At 47.4% G+C, this 24,799-nt stretch overlaps 1 protein-coding gene across 1 annotated transcript; it reads left to right on the top strand.

Annotated features, from left to right (window-relative positions):
* The first annotated feature begins 614 nt into the window (after positions 1 to 614).
* Positions 615 to 24,545, top strand: atr (ATR checkpoint kinase). The gene is made up of 48 exons (XM_079285991.1): positions 615 to 718; positions 793 to 884; positions 1,895 to 2,047; positions 2,156 to 3,069; positions 3,195 to 3,337; positions 3,477 to 3,647; positions 3,812 to 3,975; positions 4,187 to 4,339; positions 4,536 to 4,734; positions 4,905 to 5,161; positions 5,295 to 5,491; positions 5,749 to 5,849; positions 6,110 to 6,281; positions 6,701 to 6,856; positions 7,004 to 7,198; positions 7,450 to 7,545; positions 7,661 to 7,750; positions 8,076 to 8,171; positions 8,370 to 8,500; positions 8,795 to 8,938; positions 9,077 to 9,170; positions 9,300 to 9,425; positions 9,519 to 9,725; positions 9,862 to 9,975; positions 10,135 to 10,250; positions 10,399 to 10,519; positions 10,634 to 10,771; positions 10,862 to 11,033; positions 11,342 to 11,508; positions 11,726 to 11,890; positions 12,157 to 12,248; positions 12,441 to 12,532; positions 12,649 to 12,826; positions 18,712 to 18,897; positions 19,036 to 19,195; positions 19,418 to 19,597; positions 19,877 to 20,019; positions 20,141 to 20,238; positions 20,396 to 20,625; positions 20,980 to 21,114; positions 21,538 to 21,738; positions 21,914 to 22,057; positions 22,398 to 22,548; positions 22,641 to 22,797; positions 23,233 to 23,386; positions 23,546 to 23,697; positions 23,875 to 23,980; positions 24,095 to 24,545. Exons 1-48 carry the CDS (start codon positions 666 to 668, stop codon positions 24,266 to 24,268), a joined length of 7,830 nt encoding a protein of 2,609 aa, XP_079142117.1. The 5' UTR covers positions 615 to 665; the 3' UTR covers positions 24,269 to 24,545.
* Positions 24,546 to 24,799: the final 254 nt, after the last annotated feature.

Genomic DNA, 24,799 nt, shown 5'->3' with positions numbered 1-24,799 from the left:
TCAGTATATCTGCAACACACTCAAAAGGGCTTTTGAACACAACACAACTTATACAAAACAAAAAGTAGCCTATGTATGGTGATGGAAAGTGTACAATTTTGAGGTACTTGTACTTAATTTTCTTCGATATAACTCCACTGCATTTCAGAAGGAAATATTGTATTCCAAGGGTTTTGTTACTAAATACTTTACAGATCCAGATTACTAATGCAACAATATTTATCAACAAATAAATTAAGTATATAAAACCACCCCACCTTTACGATCTGCAAATATCCGTACACATCAATAAATTAGTATATATTACAATCTATGAATTGAATATTACCTGAATATGACCATTCTGCAGAGGGAATACTTACTGGTACTTTTCCCTAAATAAAACGCCTGTGTACGTATTCCACCCCTGCACTGTATTTACTTTTTCGGTCCGTATATTAGCAATTGCTTCGCCAGGGGGAGCAGTTTGCACTTCGAGTTTAAACGTAGGTGTGCTGACCCTCGACGGCTGCCGTACCATAACGAACACGTCATTTTGGAGCGAAAGTTTTCGAAACACTTGACAGGACGGACATGACATGCAGCCCCGAAAGTGTGCTGGTTAAAAAGCACGTTACCTGAAGAAGTTGCTTGTTCAAGTAGCGACACACCAAGAGACTGTAAATATGGAAGGACTGGAGATGTCAGCCATGATACCTGCTCTGCAGGAGCTAGCGAGGTGAGTAACGGGCTAAAAGTTGGCTAAGCTAAGCCATAAACACCGCTAACGTTACACTGTGTTGGTGTTTGCAGCGCCAGCGCGGCTGAGTACGACCAGGCGGTGCAGAAACCGCGACAGATCCTCTGTCAGTTCATCGACCGGATACTGACGGACGTGGATGCCGGTGAGTCTCCAGGAATCTCCAGCACGTGCAGGGGGTGGACACAATAACAGACACACCTGACAGTGCAGTGCTAAACTAGAAAATTCCTAAATACATTTTGACAGTGGTGGCTTCTACTGCCCGCAGAAATCGCAATATATACACACGCCAATGTTAGATTCAGTGTGGCTTTGTGGCACAAGGCAGTAAAAAAACTGCCTGTGCCAAAGCACACTGTATATTATATTGTCTGTAACATTGGCGTGTGTATATATTGCGATTTCTTCGGGCAGTAGAAGCCACACTGTCAATTTCTTTAGGAATTTTCTAGTTATGATTAAGCCCGATGGATAATATACAGTGTGCTTTGGCACAGGCAGTTTTACTGCCTTGTGCCACAAAGCCACACTGAATAACAGCTTGTTGGAGCTATAAATGTGTTAGTGGTCATTATTTAGTGGAAACTGGCAGATGTTTATGCAATGTCTGGTCAACCAATCTTGCTTGTACTCTTATCTTTTCAATATTTGAGTTTTTTTTAATGTCCTTTTCCTCTTGCCACAATTTTGCTATGTCTTTGTTGTCAAAATTAGTTCATAGGTGAGTTGTATGCTGTTGCCACTTACATGTCAGAAAGGTAATATCTATACTGTTGCATTTGTTTTTTGTCGTAATAGCTGTTTTGTATCATAATCCCGACCGACCACGGCTGTTTGGTTTGTTTGTTGTTGCTGTTTGTTTTTTTTGGCCTGTGCTCTCCCAGAAGTCCAGCTTAGGCCTCCCTATTTGGCAATGAATGATCAAGAATGTAACAGTCTGACTCCTCGTATTATTCTTGCCTAGTTTGGGGTTGCACCAACAACTATTAATCCAAAAAAGGTAATTTTATGTAGCATAAGTATGTGCTTCCGGCTCTTCTAACCCTTTCATCGTACTGTGACTTTTCAGATTGATCTTGTAACCAATCAGGGGAAGGTTCTTGATCCCCAGGTTGTGAACCAGTTGTGTTAATCAAATCTGTGTTCTTCCAGTTGCTCTCGGGCTGAGTAAGAAGTCCAGTTCAGAGCCAGCCTGTGTGATGCTGCTGGACTTTGTGCAGCATATAATCAAATCCTCGTCTCTGATGTTCACCAACCCTGCCTGCCAGCCATCGCAGTACCCAGACACCACACAGAGCTGTACTGGTACAAGAAGTTAAACAAGTCAAAAATGTTCAATTATTATCTGTGTTGTTATTATTTTGTGCTTTTCTTTTCAACCTCTGATGCCTCCTCATTCCTCCCTTGATTCAGACTTCAGTAACTGGGTGGCTGTTCGTTTGCTTCGTGTGGCAGCAGCTCCAGACTGTGACGTCATCCACGGGCGGGTCTCTGCCGTGTTGTGCTCTTTGCTTCACACTGTGAGAGCCAGGGCGCCGTTCATCTTCAGCCACCTCACTCAGGAGCTCATTTCTTTGGCCCAGGACCTCAGCGACATCCTGTACACTCACATTTGCACACTGGCAGGAAGCGGACACACTTTGGACATTCACAATCGGAGCCGGTGGCCTGTAACTCTCGAGCGTTTCGGTATCTCCCCCGGTCGTGCCTCCTCGTACCTCACCGCCTCTCCTCTGGTTCTCTCCTCGTCGGCTGCCCTGGAGTCGCTGAGCGCCGTGACAATCGGTACCGTAACCGACGTACTGCGGGGAGTCCTCTCCCGCCGTGACGTCAGTGTGGCCTGGGAGACTGCTTGCTCCTTCCTCGCCAATGGCAACACCAGGTTGAGGAAGCGCTCCATGGCGATGCTGAGTCGACTTGTGGAGCTGGGAGGGTTTCATGAGATGCTGGGCCACGAGTTCTTCACGGCCTACCTCCACTTGCTGGAAACGCATTCCTACACGAACACAACAAACACAAACTTAGATGAGAAGCATCCGTATGAAGGAGAGCTGCTGCACCTGACTCGCTGTGTGTTTCAGTGGTCTGGTGTCTCTCACTCACGCTTTGAGCCCATCCATCTCTCGCAGATGTTCGAGTGTGTTTGTGCTCTCGGGGGCTCCGACGTCAAACTGGGGTCGGAGGTTACCGAATCACTCTGCTTGCTGTTCAGCTTCTTGCTGTCCGTCGCCGTAGTTTATGAAAGTGCCGCATTGTTAAGAAGGCAGCGAGTCACCGAGGTCTGCAGGACGCTGGCACGCACCGTCGGAACAGAAGCTCAGGCTGAAGTATGATTCTGTTCACAATCCTTTTTCTTTTTTTTTTTGAAATATCTCTCTCTTGCTGTTAGAACCATGGTCACGTCTTTTCTCTCTCGCCCTCCTCACATATCTGTGCTGCTTGTGTTTCACAGTGTGCGGAGGGGTTTCTCCGAGCCGCACTAAAGGCTGAGACGGCCGCGGTGACTCAGAAGTCAAGAGACGGAGAGACTGCTGCCAAGAAATCCTGCAAATCTGCCACCAAGTCAGTCTGCAAAACAACAAAAACATCAGCAGCGTAAGTTCATAAACATTCACAGCTGTGTTCTGTGAAGTAGTAAGTAGTGCAGTGGTGTGAAAGATGTTGTCATATGTTCAATTCTTTTACGTGTGTCACAAATGTTTTTGACTTAAATGATGTGTATCCGTGTCTTAAGGGAGGTGGACATGCGTGTTAGCAGTGAGGTTTGGGCTGCGGTGAACAGTCGTCTGGAGGAGCTGCTGACTTTCTTGAACTCTGACGGTCCTGAAACCAAACTCACTCTGTGCGCTCTGGAGGGTCTGGCCCTCATCCTCCACCTGGCAGCCCTCTTCTCCTCTCCAACCAGGTAGTACACAGACATTTACACCTGCTGCCACTCCAGCCCTCCTACTACATAACTTCAATACTGACTCTCCAGTGTAAGAATAAGTTACGTTGCTGGAGTTTTGTGACATTTCTTCTCTCACTGAGCTTATTATACTCTTTCTTTCTCTGGCTCGTTGTTGACAGTCCTTCTGCTCTCCTCTGGGTGCCCTCTGAGACTCTGGGCAGGGCGCTGAAGAGCTGTCAGTCGGTGTTAGACGGGGGTCCTCAACCCGACTCAAACCACAGCTACTTTCAGTCTGCTTTCCGGACTACTGTTAGGGTCCTGGACTCTGTCCTCTACCTGACAAGTAAGGATATGTACACTCATTATACATCCTGTTCCTATGCTTTTTAGTTGTTATTTTTCTACCATTTGTCCCCTCAAAAGAATATTGTCAGTTATTTAGATTATTCCCTACGAATGAATGTAAAAGTATATGGCAGAAATCAACCCCGAAGCACATCCTTTTGAGTACAGTTCATTGATCTCCATCTGTTTTCATCTCCGTGTGTGTGTAGTGAACAGCAACAGCGAGGACGGGCTCCAGCGGCGAGTGTGTGCTCTGCTGTCTCTTCCCTGGGTGTGTGAGAACAAGTCCGTCTCCGCCTACAAGAGTTCAGGGTTCCCCTCCTGGCTGCCGGTCTTAGCTAATAGACTCAGCTTCTGTTACTGTGAGTGTTTATCCTGCATCACGACTCAGAAACATCTCACTAAAATGAAATTTGTGATGGCGTCTCTGGTCACCCGTAGCTGTATCTGTTTTGGTGAATTCAGAGCTAAATATTTGTAAAGATGTTTCACAATTGCTGCAGAATACTTTTAGCAGCCTCTTTCCATTGTGACGTCAAACTTGACGTGTCGTTCCAGCGTTTGAGATCCAGGCGGACTGTGTGTCACTGCTGGCCCTTCTGCGTCGTGGCGTGTGTGATACGTGGCGGGTGTGCGTGTTGTCCAAGACGCTGCTGAGTCCAGATGACGTGAGGAGAGCGGCGGCAGTCAGGGCCTTCCCTCTTCTTCTTCACCACCTTGGAAACTCGCACCAAAACCTCATCAGCACTTCTCTGCTGTACGCACACGTGTATATGTATAAACAATATGCACACAATCGCAAATATGACCATTGCCACTTGCCCAAGTGCCATTGTTTTGTCATTCTTTCGTGATTTTGTGCTGATTTTAAGTGTTTTAAACTTTGTTTTCCATCATGTTCATGTTGCACATTTTGACCATTTGCAGTCCCAGGATAGGGGACGGCTCGGAGCAGGTGAAGAAGGAGCTTGCCAGGATAATCGGTCAGCTGACCTGTATCCAATCAGATCTCTCCCAGCTTAGTGACACCCACACAGATTCCACTTGTCTTCATGAGATCCTCTGCCACCAACTCAGCCTTGCAGCAGAGCATTCTGGGAATACTTCTCCATCCCTCGGGGCTACTGTTGTCAGACCCTTCCTGCCACTGCTCGAACAGCAATCTCCAAGTAGTGTTAAACAAGGTATTGTGTGATGTTTGCTTCAATAATGAGCTTTTACAAGAAAGCCTAAAAGATTCTACATTAATTAAATATGCAATACATTACATTGCATTATTTCATTCAGGTTATTTACTTATTTTTGTCACTTTCTTAGCTTTCCTCGAAGCTTTGCCTCACCTCTGCCAGCATGTCAAACTGGTTGCTGGAGAAAGCGACTCCCAGGCAGTTCTCTGTGCTCTTATTGGTCTGATGGAGGACTCGGATCCAGCGGTCAGAACACGTTTCAGCCGATCGGTGCGTTTCCTGCTAACAGAGACCAGCAGCAACTCCGAGCAGGGCTCTCTGAGTGAGGTACAGTCCCAGCTGTAAGACTCTAATGTCTAAAAAAAAAACATTTTCATTATAAGCGTGTTATTGTAAGACAAAACATCATAAAATATTGAATGTAGTTAAGGGAAAAAGTCAAGGAGGGGAAAGGTTTTCCATTTTTACTTGGTTCATACATTTTAGAACTGGCCTTTTGGGGACTATGATTTGTAGATGCATACTTTTTTATTTCTGAAAATGGTGGTGAGGTTGATGATGTCTGTTTCTTCTTGCTATCTAAGCTACTGGTCAGCCGTCTTAAAGAGGCGTTCAACAACGCTAAACTCAACAGAGACGACGACCTGCGCAACACTCTGATCCTCACCACCGGAGAGATCGGCAGGTACGGGTGTCTTCCCTCTAGAGAACAGAATAGCACCACCAGCTGCGTGCGGACCACTCAAAGTGGCATAAACTAAGCCGGCATAATGCTAGCAACGTTCCCGTCATCGTTTTCTCATCTTCAATTCTGCGTTTGGATAGTTTCAAGTTGTTCTGCAGCATGTTTACTGTGTCATTGTTATTGTACATTACATCTTTCATTCTGTTTGTATTGACAATAGTTTTGGTTGCCGTTAGTTCACCTCTCTCCTCTCCTGACAGAGCGTCTCAGGGTAGTTTGGTGTCGTTCTCTCTGCTGCGGCTGCTCCACTGTCTGCTGTCCAAGTCGTCCCCGGTGTCTGTAGCGGCTTACGTTCAGATCAGAGCCCTGGCCACTGCCAAAGGTCTTAAACTTCAAACCCTCTTCAGTCAGTACAAGAACCCAATTTGCCAGGTATAAAAATCTTTCATGCTGCTCTCATAAATCTGGGCTATAAGCCGATGCTCATGGAGAAATGTATAGATTCTCAGTCCATAATGCTATGAATAATAATGAGATCTATAAACAATGATATTGTCATTTTGTTTAAAAAACGTGCAGCAGAGCTTGCTGTAATGCTTTTGTTTTCCAATCAGTGTTTCTGTTCAATTAGTACGATGGTACTGGTTGTAGCGTAACAAGGACTCCAAACGATTGTGTGCATCTGTAGGTGGAGAGTTATTTGAGAAGTGTATTCTTTCCTGATTGTCACGCTGAATTGCACTGAGATTAATTCGTTTTTTACGTCAACAGAATTGGATCTGTGTGCAGCGTCTCAGAGATGCAGGGACGTGCTGGATTTAACTAGTTATTTCTTTCTTCTGTGTGTTTAGTTCCTGGTGGAGTCGCTGCATTCTCGTTACGCGTCGGCCTTGCGGAGCACACCGGATCAGGGCAGCGAATCAGCCAATCAGAGAGAGCTTGCTCTGGACATCCTGGCTCAGATCGCACACGCTTTTGATTTCCCGGACCTCCACCGCTTCCTCACTGTATGTCATGCACGTACTTTAACCACACAAAAGTAAACTGTTCATACAGTCTACAGTGTGTTGTGATAGTACATTGATACTGTATTATGTATATGTATATGTACATGCGTGTTTCTGAGCATGTATGCTTGATACTTGTCAATACAGAGGACCCTCCAGGTGCTCTTGCCCTACCTGGCAGCCAAAGCGAGCTCGACTGGCTCCGCCCTCATCCGTACCCTGGCCAATGAGCTGAAGGCAAACAGGAGAGAGATTCTGATCAACAACTTCAAGTACATCTTCAGCCATCTGGTCTGTTCCTGCACTAAAGAAGAGCTGGAGAGGGCTTTCCACTACCTGCAGGTATTCAAAATATTACCCTACAGTAGAGACAACAGAGCAACTAGTCTGTGGCTTTGAAGAGAGCGTAGATGGATGTAATGACTTGAGTTCCCCGTCGTAAAGGGCTGTTTGACGGCCAGGTAAAGTGGTGAAAATATAGCGTCTTAGGTGGCTAAAAGACATTTTGCTGATAATAAAGTAATGGTTGTTGTCCATAGTAAACAATTGGATTACCAGACTGATGCATATTTCTTTTCCTACTGTTCTCTCAGAGTGAGACGGAGATTGAACTGGGCTCTCTGCTAAGGCAAGACTTCCAGGGTCTTCACAACGAGCTGCTGCTGCGCCTGGGAGAGCACTACCAACAGGTCGACACAAACACACACACGTACGCAAGTCTTTTTCAGTATATATTCTTGAGTGCATACATGTCGGTAATGAATTACGTAAAACTAGTTATTGTTCCTTTACGTTTCTTTGTAGGTGTTTAATGGTCTGGCTATCCTGGCTTCCTTTGCGTCCAATGATGACCCGTACCAGGGTCCCCGAGACATCACCATCCCAGAACGCATGGTACGTGTCAGAGTGGAATGTGCTATTACAGCTTTATCGTGTACTTTTCACGAAATACAAAGTAATAGAGACATGCTGTGAAACTATAACAGACAGTGTCACTCGGCTCCAAAGGCTTTTGAAACAAACTACAATGCATTTATTATACTTCAGATCAAACAAACAAAGCACTTTTTTTAGAGATCTTTTTAGACTCTGGTAAACAACTTTACATGCACATGACATTTAAAATAAAACTACATATAGCAAATGATTATTATATAATTAGTAATCAACAATCGCCTCTCTTTTTAAAATGTTTCCTCCTTTGGTCATTGTGTGACAGGCGGACTACCTGCAGCCGAAGCTGCTGGGAATTCTTGCCTTCTTTAACATGCAGCTGCTCAGCTCCAGCGCAGGAGAGAAGGACCGCAAGAAGTTTGTGTGTGATCCGCGCCCCACAACTAATTAGATATTTGAAAATGTATTGTTTCAGTCAGAGAGTTCACAGAGCTACCAATTGAAGTCAATATCGTTCACAGCAATCTGATTTGGTAAATGCTGTTGTTTGTCCACTGTGACTCTGCTCAGCTTGCATAGTGTAAAATGAAAGAGTTTGCCTGTTTGTTTTTTTGGACAGGCATTGACCAGTGTCATGGCTCTAATGCGGCTGATGGGCTCCAAACACATCAGCTCTGTCAGAGTAAAGATGATGACGACGCTCCGCACGGGCCTCCGATACAGAGAGGACTTCCCTCTGCTCTGCTGCCAGTCAGTACACAAACTCACCTTTATTTAGGTCCCAAGGAAACTGCATATCTGTTGTATTCTGCTTCTGTTATTCAGCTTCCCTCACCAGCCAAGGTTAAGGCGTATGAGAAGGTTGCTAGAGATAGCTGAACCACTGACCAGAAAAAGGCGATTTCTAACATGATTGCATATTTGATAGAACTTTGAACAATTGAGCTCTCTTTGTCTGCTCATTCACGCCACAATCCTGTGTGATTAGCTCAAGAGCTTCTGCTTCTGCTTCTGCGTGTTAATTGCTTCCTCCTGTGTGGACAGGACGTGGGAGTGTTTTGTGAGGAGCGTGGAGCCGGCACACTTGGGCCCTCTGCTGAGTCATGTTATCGTTGCACTCCTGCCCCTGATCCCACTGCAGCCCAAAGAAACTGCTGCCATCATCCGCTTCCTGATACTTGACAACAGGTGACACGCACATAAACAAATAAAACAAAAATGACCAAGCTGGTCCTCTGCAGAAAGTTACACATCTAAAACATACATACGAAGTGAAAAAAACGGACACAATTTCATGTTAAATCAACATTTTACAAACTCCCACAGGGAAGAGGTCAACGACTACCTCCATGAGATTTACTTCCTGCCCGACCACCCAGAGCTGAAAGACATCCACACTGTTCTGCAGAACTACAAGAAGGTCCGTATGGACAACAGGATGCTCACGATGATGGAGTCAATGCAGATGGCGACGAGGGTTATTGATTGATATATCGTGGTTAAACAGAAGACTGTGCACTAAATGGTAATGCACTCTGATTCCATCCAGCTGACAGCCAGCAGCAGTGACCTGGCCGCAGCGCTGCAGCTCTCCATGAGGGCCGTGCAGCATGAAAACGTCGACGTCAGGATTCATGCGCTGACCAGCCTCAGGGACATGATGCACAGCAAGCAGGTACACCAACGCACACGCAGACTGTTAGACGACTACCTCTGAAAGGACCAGAGTCCAGCATAAAGCGTACCATAAATATGTTGTGGACTGCAGGAGTGGCTGCTGCGGCAGGTTTGTGCGAGTGAAGCGGTGGAGCCGGTCATCTCCAGCTTGGTGTCGGTGCTGCTGAAGGGCTGCCAGGACTCGTCCCCAGAGGCCCGGCTGCTCTGCGGGGAGTGTCTGGGGGAGCTGGGGGCCGTGGATCCTGGACGTCTGGATCTGTCACACACTCAGACCCACGGCGACCGCAACACCTTTGTGGTAAGCAAGACAAAAGCCCAGCGCTGTGCATGTATAAAATATATATATACAGTAGGTAGCTTATAACTATGGCAATATTTCCAACACACTTAAGTAAAAGTCTGCATTTGGAGACGGTATATTTTTCTGTGAACAGAGTGGAGTTGATGATCCCAACTTCGCCTACGACCTGCTGACTGAACTGACCAGAACTTTTCTGGCTTACGCTGATGATGTGAGAGCACAGGACTCTGCTGCCTATGCAATTCAGGTACTCGCACTTCCTCGGGTCCTCAGAAATATACCTGAGTGAAGTTGATCGGCTAAAAAGTTGTCAAAAAAGTCGAAGCACACACATTCATACAGACAGAATCCTTCAGTTTAATGTATGGTCTTGTCTGTAATATGTGTTTGTGTCGATGTCCTGTAGGAGCTGCTGTCCATCTTTGAGTGTCGTGAGGGTCGAACCGACTCACCGGGGCGCCGTCTGTGGAGGAGATTCCCAGAGCAGATTCAAGAAATACTGGAACCACACCTCAACAGCAGGTATTCACATTTATACACGCATATACTTGCAGCTCGTACACGTTCCGATCCTGTCGTGTAATTGTCTCGCACGTAATTTAGATATCAAATCCCTTATTTATTTTTTGTCCTTGTTCTTACCCGATCTCTCCTCCCTCTCTATCTTCAGGTATAAGAGCAGTCGGAAGGAGGTGAACTGGTCCAAACTGAAGAAGCCAGTGTACTTAAGCGAGAGAGGCAGCAAATTCTCTGATTGGTCAGCCACCTGGGCCGGATACCTCATCAGCAAGGTTAGCTGGTTAATCGTTCATTTCTGCAGAGCCAAACAGATACACGCGACTCATTGATCATGGAACGGTTTCAAGCACATTGAGACCAACAAACACACGTTTTATGTGTCTTAGGTGAGACATGAGCTGGCCAGCCGAGTGTTCACCTGCTGCAGTTTCATCATCAAACACGACTACAAGGTGACAATCTACCTGCTGCCCCACATCCTGCTGCACATGCTGCTGGGCTGCACACCTGCAGAGCAACAGGAGGTGAGGACCGTATTTCTCCCGAAAGCTGTTGATCCAGGTTTTTGGCTTTTGTTTTATTTTTGGCATTAATAATAACACGCCTCCTTCCAGGTAACGGAGGAGATAATGGCCGTGCTGACAGCGGAGGATGGACGAGGAGGGGGGCTTGGTCAGGAGACGGCCTCCAGCCTATCGCAGCTCAGCACTCAGACCGTGTTCAGCATGTTGTCTCACCTCACACAGTGGAGCCGCCACATCCTCTACTCCAAACCCAAACCCAACGGTGAGAGACACCCGATGCTCAAATCTCTGGCGTCTAGGTTTTTCGCCGCTGTGTTGAAACACATCAGTTACAGTAAAATACCTTTTAAGTTATTGACCCCGTTTATTAAATCAGTGGGCTTAAGTTGAGTCCTGTGTCGCCTAACTCATTGACAACAGAACACACAATTATTTACAGGAAAATGTACTTCATGATGAGTTCAGGAATATTGCCGCCTTCGTTTTCGATGAACTGATTGTAATTGCGTGCATCCTTGTTGTTCACTGACCTGCACGATGAACTCATACGCTCAAATGTTTGTATTGCAGAGAGCGGCGAGTACCAGCATGTGGTGGCCTTCTTAAAGGGTATTCCACAGGACGTTCTGGCCAAGGCTTCTCTACGATCCAAAGCGTACACTCGCGCCCTCATGCACTTTGAAGCACACATCTCAGAAAACAAAGAGAACATCCAGGACCATCTCACCTTCCTGCAGGTCAGTTCAATGGATTTTTTTTTTACTGGTTACTTAGAAGAACACATCCTTGCTGATAGATTACTAAGCTCATCTTTATAAGTAAATAACAAATGTGTCACCAAGTTTGACAAAAGGTGTGGTTGAGGGTAGGAGTGGAACAATAATGTTGAATTATCCCTCGTTAAGTGGAAGTTGCAGCTCTCTGAAATATATTTTGTATGAATGGCTGCTGCAGACTCTGTACGCTGCCATGCATGAGCCCGATGGAGTGAGGGGGGTCAACGCCCTGAGGAGGGAGGAGCCGTCGCTGCGTGAGCAGATACTGGAGCACGAGAGCATCGGCCTGCTCCGAGACGCAACCGCCTGCTATGACCGGGCCATACAGCTGGAGTCGGACCAGGTACACGCACACACACACACACACACACACACAGTACCATGTTTAGTTGCTTTGCTGTTTCTGCCTTTTATTCTGTTTCTTAACTTTCCTTGTAACGACAAAAAAAAGGTTCAGAGCAATACTATATAAGAGAGAAGTGGCCACTATATATATTATCGCTTATATCAGGATAAAAGATAACAGGGTGTTGTCAGCTCTTATTTGTTACACTGTTGCATCTTTCTGTAATGCTTTCCATATTTCATTATTATCCCTCTTGTGTATAGATTGGTCACTATCACGGGGTGATGACCTCTATGCTCGGCCTGGGACAGCTGTCAACAGTCATCACTCAGGTCAATGGAGTACTGGCCAGCAAGTGAGACACAGACATACACAAATTGTACATTATAGCATCTCCTATACTCACTGAAGTTTAGTTTTAATTCAAGTTAAATCCACTTTAACTGTAGGTGGAGAAGGTCTTGATGGTTTTTTTTGTATTTTATACTGAGATAACATGTATGTCAGTTAAGATCCACTGAATATAGCTGTGTCTGCACATATTAAGGCACCAGTGGAAGTCGGAGCTGAACACCTACAGAGTGGAGGCGGCCTGGAAGCTCGGACAATGGGACCTGCTGGAAGATTATTTGGATTCAGGTAATAAAATACACAGCTTATCGATGAAACCTGCAACATATTGAACTGTCTATTGTGATATCTCGTGAAACACAACAGTTAATGACTTACGTTTTGCACTACCATTGTGTCTGCAGACCGCCCGTCCAACACCTGGGGCGTACGGCTTGGCCAGTTACTGCTGTCGGCTAAGAAGCCGGATGCCGAGACTTTCTATGAGAAGCTGAAGCTGGTGAGGAAGGAACAGGTCGTCCCTCTGTCTGCAGCCAGTTACGAGTGTGGCACCTACCAGAGAGGATACGAGTACATCGTCAGGTCTGTGTGTGTTACGTTTTGCGTGCCATTATTAGTTCTATTTCATCCTTACTGACCGCCAGAGGCAGTGCTTAACACTGGATGTATCCCGTCTCGCGCATGCGCAGGTCGAATATTTATATCAACAAAGTCACGTGTGACCTCGGATGACCACCGTCATCTATAAGTTCCGGTGTCATCCTGAGCTCAGTCCTTTTTTTCTTCTCGCGACGCAGGTTAGCTACCATGGTAGCTTAAACAAGGATGTGTCTACGATCAAGACATATTAGAGCTCGTCGCTGTAGCCTTGTGACTACCGGTCGGAGTTGCGGTTCTCTCGCCCTCCAAAGGCTGCGACGAGCTGTCCCTCTTCGGAGGGAACGGTGTGTTCGCCGTTCGGACATCGAGCCCCGGACTGGTGGCCGCCCCTATCATCGGTCGTCACCAGTCTGATAAGGGTCAGCTAAGTCGTGATGACAGCAATCGGTAAGATCGATTAACATTGTTTTCTATAACAGTTGTTTGTTCCACGGTTGGCAGAGCGCTTCCGCTCTAGTAATCGAGTGGCGCGCTAACGAGAGCGTAGAATTACGCTGTCGGCCCGCCCTTCACAGTGTTACGGCTATCACAGTTAGCAGAGTGTTCCTGCTCAGGCAAACTTTGTGAGACACTAGTCCGCATTGGCGTTGTGTACATGGAGATTTAATCTTTACATCTGACGTAATTCGCAGTTAGCAGTGTCTTCACTCAGGCTAACTTGGATGCTAGCTGGCTAGCTAAACAAAGCTGATACTGGGGCTGTAGCCATCAACTTTGTATCCTTACAGCTGTCACAGTTAACAGAGCGTCCTCGCTCAGGTTAACTCAGTGGGAAACTAGCTAAAACAAAAGCTGATACTGGGACTGCGTCCATCAACTTTGTATCCTTACGGCTGTCACAGTTAACAGAGCTGTCACAGTTAACAGAGCGTCCTCGCTCAGGTTAACTCAGTGGGAAACTAGCTAAACAGAGCTGATACTGGGACTGCGTCCATCAACTTTGTATCCTTACGGCTGTCACAGTTAACAGAGCGTCCTCGCTCAGGTTAACTCAGTGGAAAACTAGCTAAACAAAGCTGATACTGGGGCTGTAGCCATCAACTTTGTATCCTTACAGCTGTCACAGTTAACAGAGCGTCCTCGCTCAGGTTAACTCAGTGGGAAACTAGCTAAACAAAAGCTGAGACTGGGACTGCGTCCAGCAACTTTGTATCCTTACGGCTGTCACAGTTAACAGAGCGTCCTCGCTCAGGTTAACTCAGTGGGAAACTAGATAAACAAAGCTGGTACTGGGGCTGTGGCCATCAACTTTGTAGCATTACAACGATCACAGTTAGCGGAATGTGCTCGCTCAGGCTAACTCGGTGAATGCTAGTTGTACTAAATCAGCATTGAGGTTGTGCCCATGGATGGTTTTGACGCATTACGGCTGTCGAGTTCGCTCCGGCTAACTAGAAGCTAATACTCGGTGTGTCCATTGATTGTTGTAAACATTATGGACATATCGGTAGCGGATATCAGTTAGCAGAGTGCCCTCGCTCAGGCTAACTGGTAGCACACCAAGAGTTACAGCGCCTGTCCAAGTGGAGTGTCCTCGCACTGTAAGGACTGTGGGTTTTTTTGTCCGTTTTCACAGTAGCAGAGTGCTCTCGCTCAAGCTAACTGGTGGGACACCAATATCTGCAGCAGCTGTCTTAGTGAAGAGTGTCCTCGCTCCCCTCTCACTGTAAGGACTGTGTTCTTTTTGTCCGTTTTTCACAGTAGCAGAGTGCTCTCGCTCAAGCTAACTGGTGGGACACCAATATCGGCAGCAACTAGTTTAGTGAAGAGTGTCCTCGCCCCTCTCACTATAAGGACTTTGCCTGACCTGTTTCCACAGTGGCAGAGTGCTCTCGCTCAAGCTAACTGGTGGGACACCAATATCGGCAGCAACTATCTTAGTGAAGAGTGTCCTCGCTCCCCTCTCACTGTACGGACTGTGGTCTGTTTTGTCCGTTTTTACGGTAACAGAGTGCTCTCGCTCAAGCTAACTGGGGGGACACTAATATCTGCAGCAACTATCTTAGTGAAGAGAGTGGGCTTAGAGTGTCCTCGCCCCTCTCACTATAAGGACTTTGCCTGACCTGTTTCCGCAGTTGCAGAGTGCTCTCGCTCAGGCTAACTGGTGGGTCACCAATATCCGCAGCGGCTGGCTAAGGGAAGAGTGTCCGAAGGATCACTCGCCACTGACTGCCCCCTGCCTGTTCTCTCAACCTTCAGCAGAGCGCTCTCGCTCGGACTGATTGGGAATTCCGCATAAACTAGTGGGACAAGGGTTCCACCAGAATCGCGGCCATGTTCAACTCTCCCGGCTGTAGGACCTGTATAGCTCCTCTTCAGCCGGAGGACGGCCCTGACCTCTTGCCCTAGCAGGGAGAACCCAGGCAGGACCTGCGGCATCACGCCTTGAGCAGTGAGGTCTGCTAGGCTGGCCGAAGTGGAACACCTGATGCGGGAGGTCTACCTCCCCCTGTCAGGGCAGCTGAATCCAGACCAACCTACCCTGGTCATTGGTATGGCGCTTGCACGCCGGGCATACACAGCAGCTGGAGCATCCACCCGTGAGTGCCTTCTTCAGGCACCTTCCCGCCCTCACCACCTTTTCTGTTCCTCCCTCCGAGGAATATCTGAGGGAGTTGCGTGCATGGTGGAGACACCAGGGCTCTCTCCCGCCTTACATCAGACCATGCAGGAGGTGGCAAATCTGGCCTTGCACGTATGCCAGCCAGTTCGACGACTATGGCGTCCATCAGTTTCCCCTGAGGAGACTCTGAGGCCCGATGCCAGGTGCCCTCGACCCAATGTCGGGTCAAAGATGACCTGCTATCCAGGGCTTAGGACACAGCAGCGCTGTGCACCGTATCGACAACTCCCTCTCCCACCTCATGCTTTCCCTCGCAGATTCTCTGCAGCGGGCTACTTCGACGCTTCTGCTCAGTGATGCTTCATTGCAGGCGTTTGCGCTCATATCGAGGGAACGTGGATGGATGATGTCCACCCTGGTTCAGACTCGCCGCCAGGTTTGGCTGGCGCAGTCACCCCTATCTGAGACATGTAGGAGGACCCTCCATACTGTCCCAGTGGAGCCTGGTGAGCTGTTCGAGTCAGCTGCTGTACAGGCGCTTCAGCGGACTGTTAGAGCTAGCCAGACCTGGCAGCAGTTCTCTGGTCTTTGCAGGGACATGCCTGCACCCCCAGACCTAGGGGTCCCATTTTTGGCCCACAAGGCCGTTTCTCAGCCTCCAGCTTACCCTAGTAGCGCAACAGGCCTCGGCGTCCTGCTGAGAGGCCGGACCGCTACCTATACAACCCTACTTACGTCCCCGTCCCCCCCGGCAGGGGTGCCAGGAGATGTCTCCAGGCCGGCTGTCAGGGTTCTTTCTCCCATCAGCGGATTTCCAAGGGAGAGTGGTGCACGTCTATCGACGCCTGTTCCCATGGTGCGTCACCACAACTTTCAGTCCTGGGTGCTTCCATTCGGACTCTCCCATCTCCCCATGGGTGTCCACAGTGTGTTACTGCTGTCCTTTCCCCCTGCAATCGCAGGGCGTGAACATACTGCCGTACTTAGACGACTGGCTGACCTAGGCGCCGTCCCGGCTTCAGGCGCCACAGGACACTGCTCGCCTTCTCTCACGTGGCCCGGTAGGCCTCAAGGTGAACATGGAGAGGAGCTACCTGAGCCCTTCTCAGAGCATAACCTTCATTAGGGTGGCCCTATGAGGGCCTGTCTGTCGCCCCAGTGCGGATGGCTGAACAGCCTTCACTTGGATGCCAAGTGGCACAGATACAGGGCAATAATATTATCGAAACAGTGTCTATTCATCTATTCACTATCCCCATGGAGGGAGTGCATATCTGGCGAACAGTGTCCCAGGAACCGAGCCCCAGGGGCTCGGTTCCATTCCACCAGGAGATTGTCACAACAGTTACCTGCCTCTCAAGGCGGGTGCAGGGTGACAGAACGGGACAGCCTGGGGGCAGTTGTCTGCTGAAAGACCGCAGGTCCAGGTTCTAGAGCTAGCGCTCGAGCACTTCCTTCCATGTTGAAGGGAAAGCATGTGCTTGTCCGGTGGACAGCACCTCTGCTGTGATTTCCCATGAACTATCGATGGGGCACCAGATCTGCAGAAGTTGCTACGGGGATCACCGTGGCCTTCTGACTTGGGAGGCCCCTCGCCTGACCAGCCTGTGGGCAATGTACCCACCAGGAGAATGGAACAAGGTTGTGGTTTTCCTGTTCCGTTACAAGCCTCCACCGGGAGAGTGGCGGCTGCAGCCAGACGTGTCGACCCACTGCCCCCACTGGGTCTCCCTGACGGAGGACCAGCCCTCTGGGTCAAGATGCCCTGGCTCACACGTGGCCAGAGGATCTTCTTTATGCCTTTCCACCATTCCCTCTGCTTTTGCTGTAAGCTTGTCAGAGTTCTTCCCGACAGGAGGGATCTCCTGTCGCAACTAGAGGGTCGGATTTGGCATTCCAATCCCTGCCGCCTTCAATTAGGGGTCACGGGAGGGCCCGACCGGATGCTGAGTGGCTGCATAGAACCAGTCTGACGGACTATTCTGAATGCCAGTGCGCGGTCTACCTGCCTGCAGTACAAGAAACAGGTGGAAGCTGTTCTCCGACTAGTGTGCGGCTCAGAACAAGGTCCCAGTACAGCGCCCGTGCCTGCTGTACTGAGTTTCTACAGTCTCTCCTGGATAAGGGCCGGTCTCCCCTGCATGGGACCTACCCTTGGTACTGGACAGCTTATGCTTGTCCTTTTGAACCCCTGGCACAGGCGGAGCCTAGATGGCTATCAGCAAGACGGTTTTCTCCTTGCTGTCAATTCAGCTCAATGTGGGGGCGAGCTGCATGCCCTATCAGTGGAAGAATCATGTCTGAGGTGGAACTCAGATGGCTTGGGTGTCACTTTCTGGCCTAAGGCAGTGTTTCTCCCAAGGGGGTGGATACGGTCACATATAAACCGGCCTATCCAGCTGGCAAAGTTGACCCCCCCCCCTCCCCCATCGGGAGAGGAGAGGTCAAGGCTGCTGTGCCCAGTGTGGGCCCTCAGAGCTTATATGGCAGCCACCGCCTGCATAGTCAGTTATGGTGAGCCTAAGAAGGGCTGTGCTCCTTTTTAAGGGAAAAAGGAAAAACGGCACCTGTCCCACTGGATAGTGGAGGCCATTGCCGATACATACAAGGCGAGCGGCTGCGCTCGGCCATCCGGGGTGAAGGGTCACTACCAAGAGTGTCTCCACACCGAGGGCAAGCCTGAGTGGTGTGCCTGTGGGGGATACATGTGCGGCGGCCTCATGGGCATCGCCGAGCACATTCACCAAACACTACAGAGTTAACGTTGCCGGCCCTCACCCACTGGGGAGGGTTCTTGGCCAATTTTCTCTGCCGGAGCTATAAGGGGTAGTTACTGTGCTTCCTCGTGACTCTTTTGGTATAAGTCATCCAGTGTTAAGCACTGCCTCTGGCGGTCAGTAAGGATGAAATAGAACGAAAGTTACGGACGTAACTACGGTTCTATGAATCCTGGATGACCGCCAGAGTTCTTGGTCACTCGGAATCCCGTGAACTCGCGAGAAGATTCCATAGGACTGAGCTCAGGATGACACCGGAACTTATAGATGACGGTGGTCATCCGAGGTCACACGTGACTTTGTTGATATAAATATTCGACCTGCGCATGCGCGAGACGGGATACATCCAGTGTTAAGCACTGCCTCTGGCGGTCATCCAGGATTCATAGAACCGTAGTTACGTCCGTAACTTTCGTTTTCCTGGTTGTCTATCAATAGCTTGTGTATGTGTGTGTGTGTCTTGTTAGGCTCCACATGCTCAGCGAGTTGGAGCACAGTTTTACTGAGCTGCAGAAACAGAGGGAATGCGCCGCCCTCAGCCTCAGTCATCTGCCTCCTCATTGGTCGGATCGACTGGAGATGACCCAGAATTCCTTCAGGGCCAAGGAGCCGGTCCTGGCCCTCCGCCGTGCCCTGCTTAGCCTGGGACCACAGTAAGCATGTAGAAACTGATATAACTGATGCTATTCTACGCTAACCTCTTTTAGATCTTAGCGGCTGACTAAGACGCAAACTGTCAATTGAACAAGTTCAGGGCACATCACAAATCAGGCCTCGTGTTTCCTGTGCAGGCCGATGAGCAAAGAGCTGGTTGGGGAGTGCTGGCTGCAAAGTGCCCGCGTGGCCAGAAAGGCAGGACACCACCAGACTGCCTTCAATGCACTACTGAACGCAGAGAACACACACCTGGCCGAGCTGGTCACCGAGAAGGCCAAGTGGCTTTGGTCCAAGGTACAACCGACCCTTTCAACACAGTTTGCACCTCCTTGTCTAAAATACACAATCAGCATTTGTTGTGTAAAGCTGACCCTGTTTCGCACCTGCTTTACAACTAAAAACTCATTAATCATTAACCAACTTTGTGCTTGCCTATTCACAATTCAGTTGTTGTTTTTTAAAGGAAAATATGATTATCATACACAATCACTCACACAAATCTTGGTGTGTCGACAGGGCGATGTACACGAGGCCCTGATCGTCCTGCAGAAGGGCGTGGCCCAGTGTTTCCCCGAGGATCAGCCACTGACGGACCCTCGCAGCCTCCAGACCAAGAGCAGGGCCATGCTGCTGGTGGGACGCTTCATGGAGGAGACAGCCAACTTTGAGTCCAATGCCATCATGAAGGCGTACAAGGTAACAGCCGTGATATTTGTAGAGGGGATGAACCGCTGCAGGAAGTCAAAGGCTTTGATTAAACACAGTTGAAGCACAAATGCCAAACATATCCTATTCCAGCTATTACAATTGCAAGAAGTTGCTGCTTTTCTGTGTCTTGCGTGATAGTAAACTGAATTCCCTCAGGACATTTTTTTTTTTTGAGACCAATTGAATAATTGATTGATTAATAAAAATAAGCAAATTCAGCAATAAAATGTTAGTTGCAGCCCTGCTTTGAAGTGTTGCGTTTCTTAGGATGTGACCAACCTTCTGCCTGAGTGGGAGGATGGAAACTTCTACCTGGCCAAGTATTACGACAAAGTGATGCCAATGGTGACGGATAACAAGCTGGAGAAACAAGGGAACCTCATCCGATATATTGTTACATACTTTGGAAAGTAAGTTATTTGTCTTACTTCTGATGCCGAGACCGTTCAGTCTATGATCAAAGTCTTTACTCCACCATGGACTCATTCGTTTCTTTATCATGCATTTATTTTGGGTTGTCTCCCTCTCCAGAGCCTTGCAGTTTGGAAACCAGTACATCTACCAGGCCATGCCTCGCATGCTGTCTCTCTGGCTGGATTTTGGAGCCAAAGTGTGTGAGTGTGAGAAAGGTGGGTAGCCAGTAGGGACTGTTAATGTTAAATAAAGATACACAGAGGGCAATGAGATACTTCCAGTGTCTGTCCTACTCACTAGCAGTTTATGCCCAACAGCGAAGACAGAAAAAAAACAATATGTGAACACTATCCACACATCCCTCCACCACAGCGGGGCGAGCAGACAGACAGATGCGACAGGAGTTGGGCAAAATCAACACGGTGATGAGCGAGCACTGTGCCAACTTGGCGCCGTACCAGTTCCTCACAGCCTTCTCCCAGCTCATCTCCAGGGTGTGCCATTCCAGCGACGAGGTCTTCGCCGTCCTCATGACCATCGTGGCCAAAGTCTTCCTGGCGTACCCCCAACAGGCTATGTGGCTAATGGCCGCTGTCTCCAAGGTAGGAGTGTGTGTGTGTGTGTGTTTTTGTTGCCTTGATAATCAGGAACTTGTGCGCTGAATGCCTGCAGTTAAATCTTTTGAGGCATTGTGAAGAACTCCTAAACACTGAATAGCTGCACAGCCACAATCTACGAGAAGTGTATACTTTATACTGTGTGTATGCCACAATGTGTTTTGTCAGATCAGTTCCCTTTGCAAACATTACAAATCCCTCATACTTATTGTGTGATTGATTGACCAGATGATTTAATGCCTGCATAAACTCCCAAGTCTACTCATTGCTTTTCTAAAAACATATTACCTCACATTCAGTCCTGACTCTGTGTGTTTTTATTTGTCTTTTGTTCTTCAGTCTTCCTACCCGATGCGTATGAACCGTTGTAATCAGATCCTTAAGAAAGCAATTCGTCTCAAACCGTCTCTGGAGAAATTCATTGGAGATGCCAACAGGTTGACTGACAAGCTGCTGGAGCTCTGCAACAAGCCGGTACACACACACACAAGTATTATATAGAATTAAAATAGAAAGTTCCCTTCCAAACCCTGGCAATTTTAGAGTTATGAAGGTTATGTAAACTATACTTTGTCAAGTGTTAATCTTAAAAAGATTAATTTTTTTAACCTCAAAATGACAAATGTGTAAATATGATATAGCCTAATTTCATTTTATTACCTTCGTGCCATGGTTTTCTGGTTTGCATGGCACCCTAAGGTACGATTTATTTGATAAATGCATAGGTTCATAATGATTTTTAATGGGTTGTGGAGCCACAGCATAAAAATGTAGTAGTTCACGTACTTCAAAAGCTCGCGATAAAATACTCCGAGGTGAATGTGGACACATTTTCTTTGGTTGAACAAACATGTCTTGATCCCCTTGAATACATATTTCTGTGAATGTGTCTTTCAGGTGGATGGCAACAGCACCACCCTCAGCATGAGCGTTCACTTCAAGCAGCTAAAGCGTCTGGTGGAGGAGCCGACCTTCAGCCAGATCCTGATCCCGCTGCAGTCGGTCCTCATCCCTACGCTGCCCTCTACTGGCGGGGCAAACACGCAGCACGACGCGTTCCCCGGACACTGGGCTTACCTGGACGGGTTTGAAGACAACGTAAGAGAGAGGGGAAGATCATTTTGACAGTCATAAATGTTTTAGGAGGAATGACCGTTACAAAGAGTCGTAAAGCAGCATTATCTGAGCAATTCAGATTTTATGATCACAGAAATCATCTTGAACTGTTGATGCCTCGTACCTCTAGCCTGTGTGTTTTTTTGTTTGTGTGAAGGTGGAGATCTTGGCCTCCTTACAGAAGCCTAAGAAGATAAGTCTGAAGGGTTCAGATGGGCGGAGCTACACCATGATGTGTAAACCTAAAGACGACCTGAGGAAGGACTGCCGACTCATGGAGTTCAACTGCCTCATAAACAAGGTGTGTGTGTGTGTGATATTTGTTTACTAACTGTACAATATTTTTTGTTGTATTGATTATTATGGAGGAGTAGTAGTAGTCATCTGTCCCCAGATGGAAGTAACACCTGTCAATATTGTAACATGCAGTACAATTCAATGCTAAACAGTGTGACCAGAAACTGAAATTGTAAAAATCTGCCAAAAATGTATTTATGACAGGGCTGTTGATCCTGTTAGATTGTACCTAATAAATCAGTATCTCTGTGTTAAGTCTACTGCGTGCGTGTAAAAAGAGTTACCACACTCTCAAGTCAGCAGTATTTATTGCACGTGTACATGCTCTCTGTTTGCATGTGTAGTGCCTGCGTAAAGATGCTGAATCCAGGCGGAGGGAGCTACATATCCGAACCTACGCTGTGATTCCTCTCAATGAGGAGTGCGGCATCATCGAATGGGTCAACAACACCGCTGGTCTTCGACCCATTCTCACCAAGCTGTATAAAGAGAGAGGTATACTCCCACGTAAAACCTAAAAGTAGAGATAAACAAATTGTCATCTTCAACAAACATGTATCTTGGTCATATTTGTATGTGTGTTCTAGGTATCTACTTATCAGGTAAAGAGCTCAGGAAGCTTATTCTTCCGAAGACAGCTCCCTTTGAGGAGAAGCTACGAATCCACAAGGAGGTGCTTTGTGTTCGACACCTTCCTGTATTCCACGAGTGGTTCCTCCGGACCTTCCCCGACCCCACATCCTGGTACGACCCCGACCTGCAACTCTTTTTTTTTTTTTTTTAGTGTGCGTTTGTCTGTGTACGTTACCGCATTTTCAGTTCTGGACATAGAAATGTAGACCGTTTTGCATGGTTTTACATTTCATAAGGGTCCAGTTTGGGTTTATAGTTTCATAGCAGCAGAGAATGTTGGTATTTTTAAAAGCATCTTAAGACCTTTTTAGTCTGGCTTTTCAATTGAGCTTTATTGAAGTTATAATTCCAAATATTTATTGTGTTTTAGCTTTTAAGTCTGGCATTTAATTGAGCATTATTTATAATTGTTTGTACTTAACCTTTTGTCGTCTGGCCTTTTTAAATTGAAAGTAATTAATTTAATGTGGGAGGGGTTGGTTGATCGATTTAGGTTGCGGTTAAATCCGGGGATAAGAAGTAATCACTCACTGTTTGTGTTCGCAGGTACAGCAGTCGCTCTGCGTACTGCCGCTCCACCGCCGTGATGTCCATGGTGGGCTACATCCTGGGTCTGGGGGATCGCCACGGGGAAAACATCCTCTTTGACTCTTTCACTGGGGAATGTGTTCACGTCGACTTCAACTGCCTCTTCAACAAAGTTTGTTTTTGTCTCAAATTGTCTTTGAATATAAATGAATCGGGAGTAATTTAGATAAATCGTAAATCATTCCTAGATATTGTTGTTTCGTCCTACTTTTTCCTGTTGCCTGCCCTTTCCCCTCATTTCTCTACCGCTCCTTCTTTCCCTCTCCACTAGGGGGAGACCTTTGACGTCCCCGAGGTGGTTCCTTTCCGTCTGACCCAGAACATGGTCCACGCCATGGGGCCCATGGGCACCGAGGGTCTCTTCAGACAGGCCTGTGAGGTCACCCTGAGACTAATGCGAGACCAGAGGGAACCGCTCATGAGGTACACAAACATAAATAATATTCCTTCAAACCTTGTCTCAATAGAGTACAGAAATAATGTTTTTAAAAGACAGGGGGTAGAGTATGTTTACCAAGCAAGGAGTGTATAGTTATATAGTTACTGTTTTTTAAAAAAGGTTTCTAAAGTTACATTTTTGTTTTTAACGTTCCCTGTAAGTGTGCTTAAGACCTTCCTTCATGACCCGTTGGTGGAGTGGAGCAAACAAGCCAAAGGACTTTCAAACGCTCAGGCCAACGAGACCGGAGAGATAGTTAATGAAAAGGTGTGTGCAATTTGGAGGTGGATTTTGCTACTGGAAGTTTGTTTACATCCATTTAGAGCAGCGTGCGTGTCTAATATAACTTATTAATGTCCCCCCCCCTTCTTTCTCCTCCAGGCGAAAACCCATGTGTGTGAAATCGACCAGCGTCTGCAGGGAGTAATAAAGAGCAGGAACAAAGTACTGGGTCTGCCTCTGTCCATAGAGGGACACGTCCACTACCTCATACAGGAAGCAACAGACGAGACACTGCTCTGTCAGATGTATCTGGGCTGGGGGCCCTACCTGTAAAACACACAGAATGTAAGAGGCTTTCCTGTTGTCAAATGTCAAGACAGCCTGAACTGCCCTCCAAGGTGGCTCCAAGCAAGTATAACAAGTGCAAAGAAATACTTGCACATAAAGTTTGTAATAACACAAAAACGTTCATGACTGTTTGTTGAACAGCTATTTTTGTTTGTTTTGTTCTTGTACTTCCATCATTAAGTTTCCTGTTTTCTGGAAACAAAATTATATTTGTTGCATTGCTGTACATTCTGTTGTAATAAAGAGATGTTTGCAGATTTGATTTTGTAGGTAAATGTGTGTGTAAGAAGTGTGTCTTCTAATCTCTTAACCCTCCTTAGAGTTTTAGCGGTCAGATTGTTTTAATCCCCTGTGTGAGTGTGTGCGCGCGCGCTTCTCTCTGGCGCATATCATGGTCGAATCAGCTGACTCTTTTCAGAGGAGCACCAATTAGAGCCAAGTGTTTGCTCTTGAAAGCCTTAAGAGGCTGAAGAAAGACTGGGTGAGGATAGCAGTAGACGACGGAAGTGATGTGGA

The sequence above is a fragment of the Melanostigma gelatinosum genome (assembly GCF_949748355.1).
Source record: "Melanostigma gelatinosum genome assembly, chromosome: 16".
NCBI classification, from domain to species: domain Eukaryota; kingdom Metazoa; phylum Chordata; class Actinopteri; order Perciformes; family Zoarcidae; genus Melanostigma; species Melanostigma gelatinosum.
This window is presented reverse-complemented; position numbering and strand designations above follow the sequence as displayed.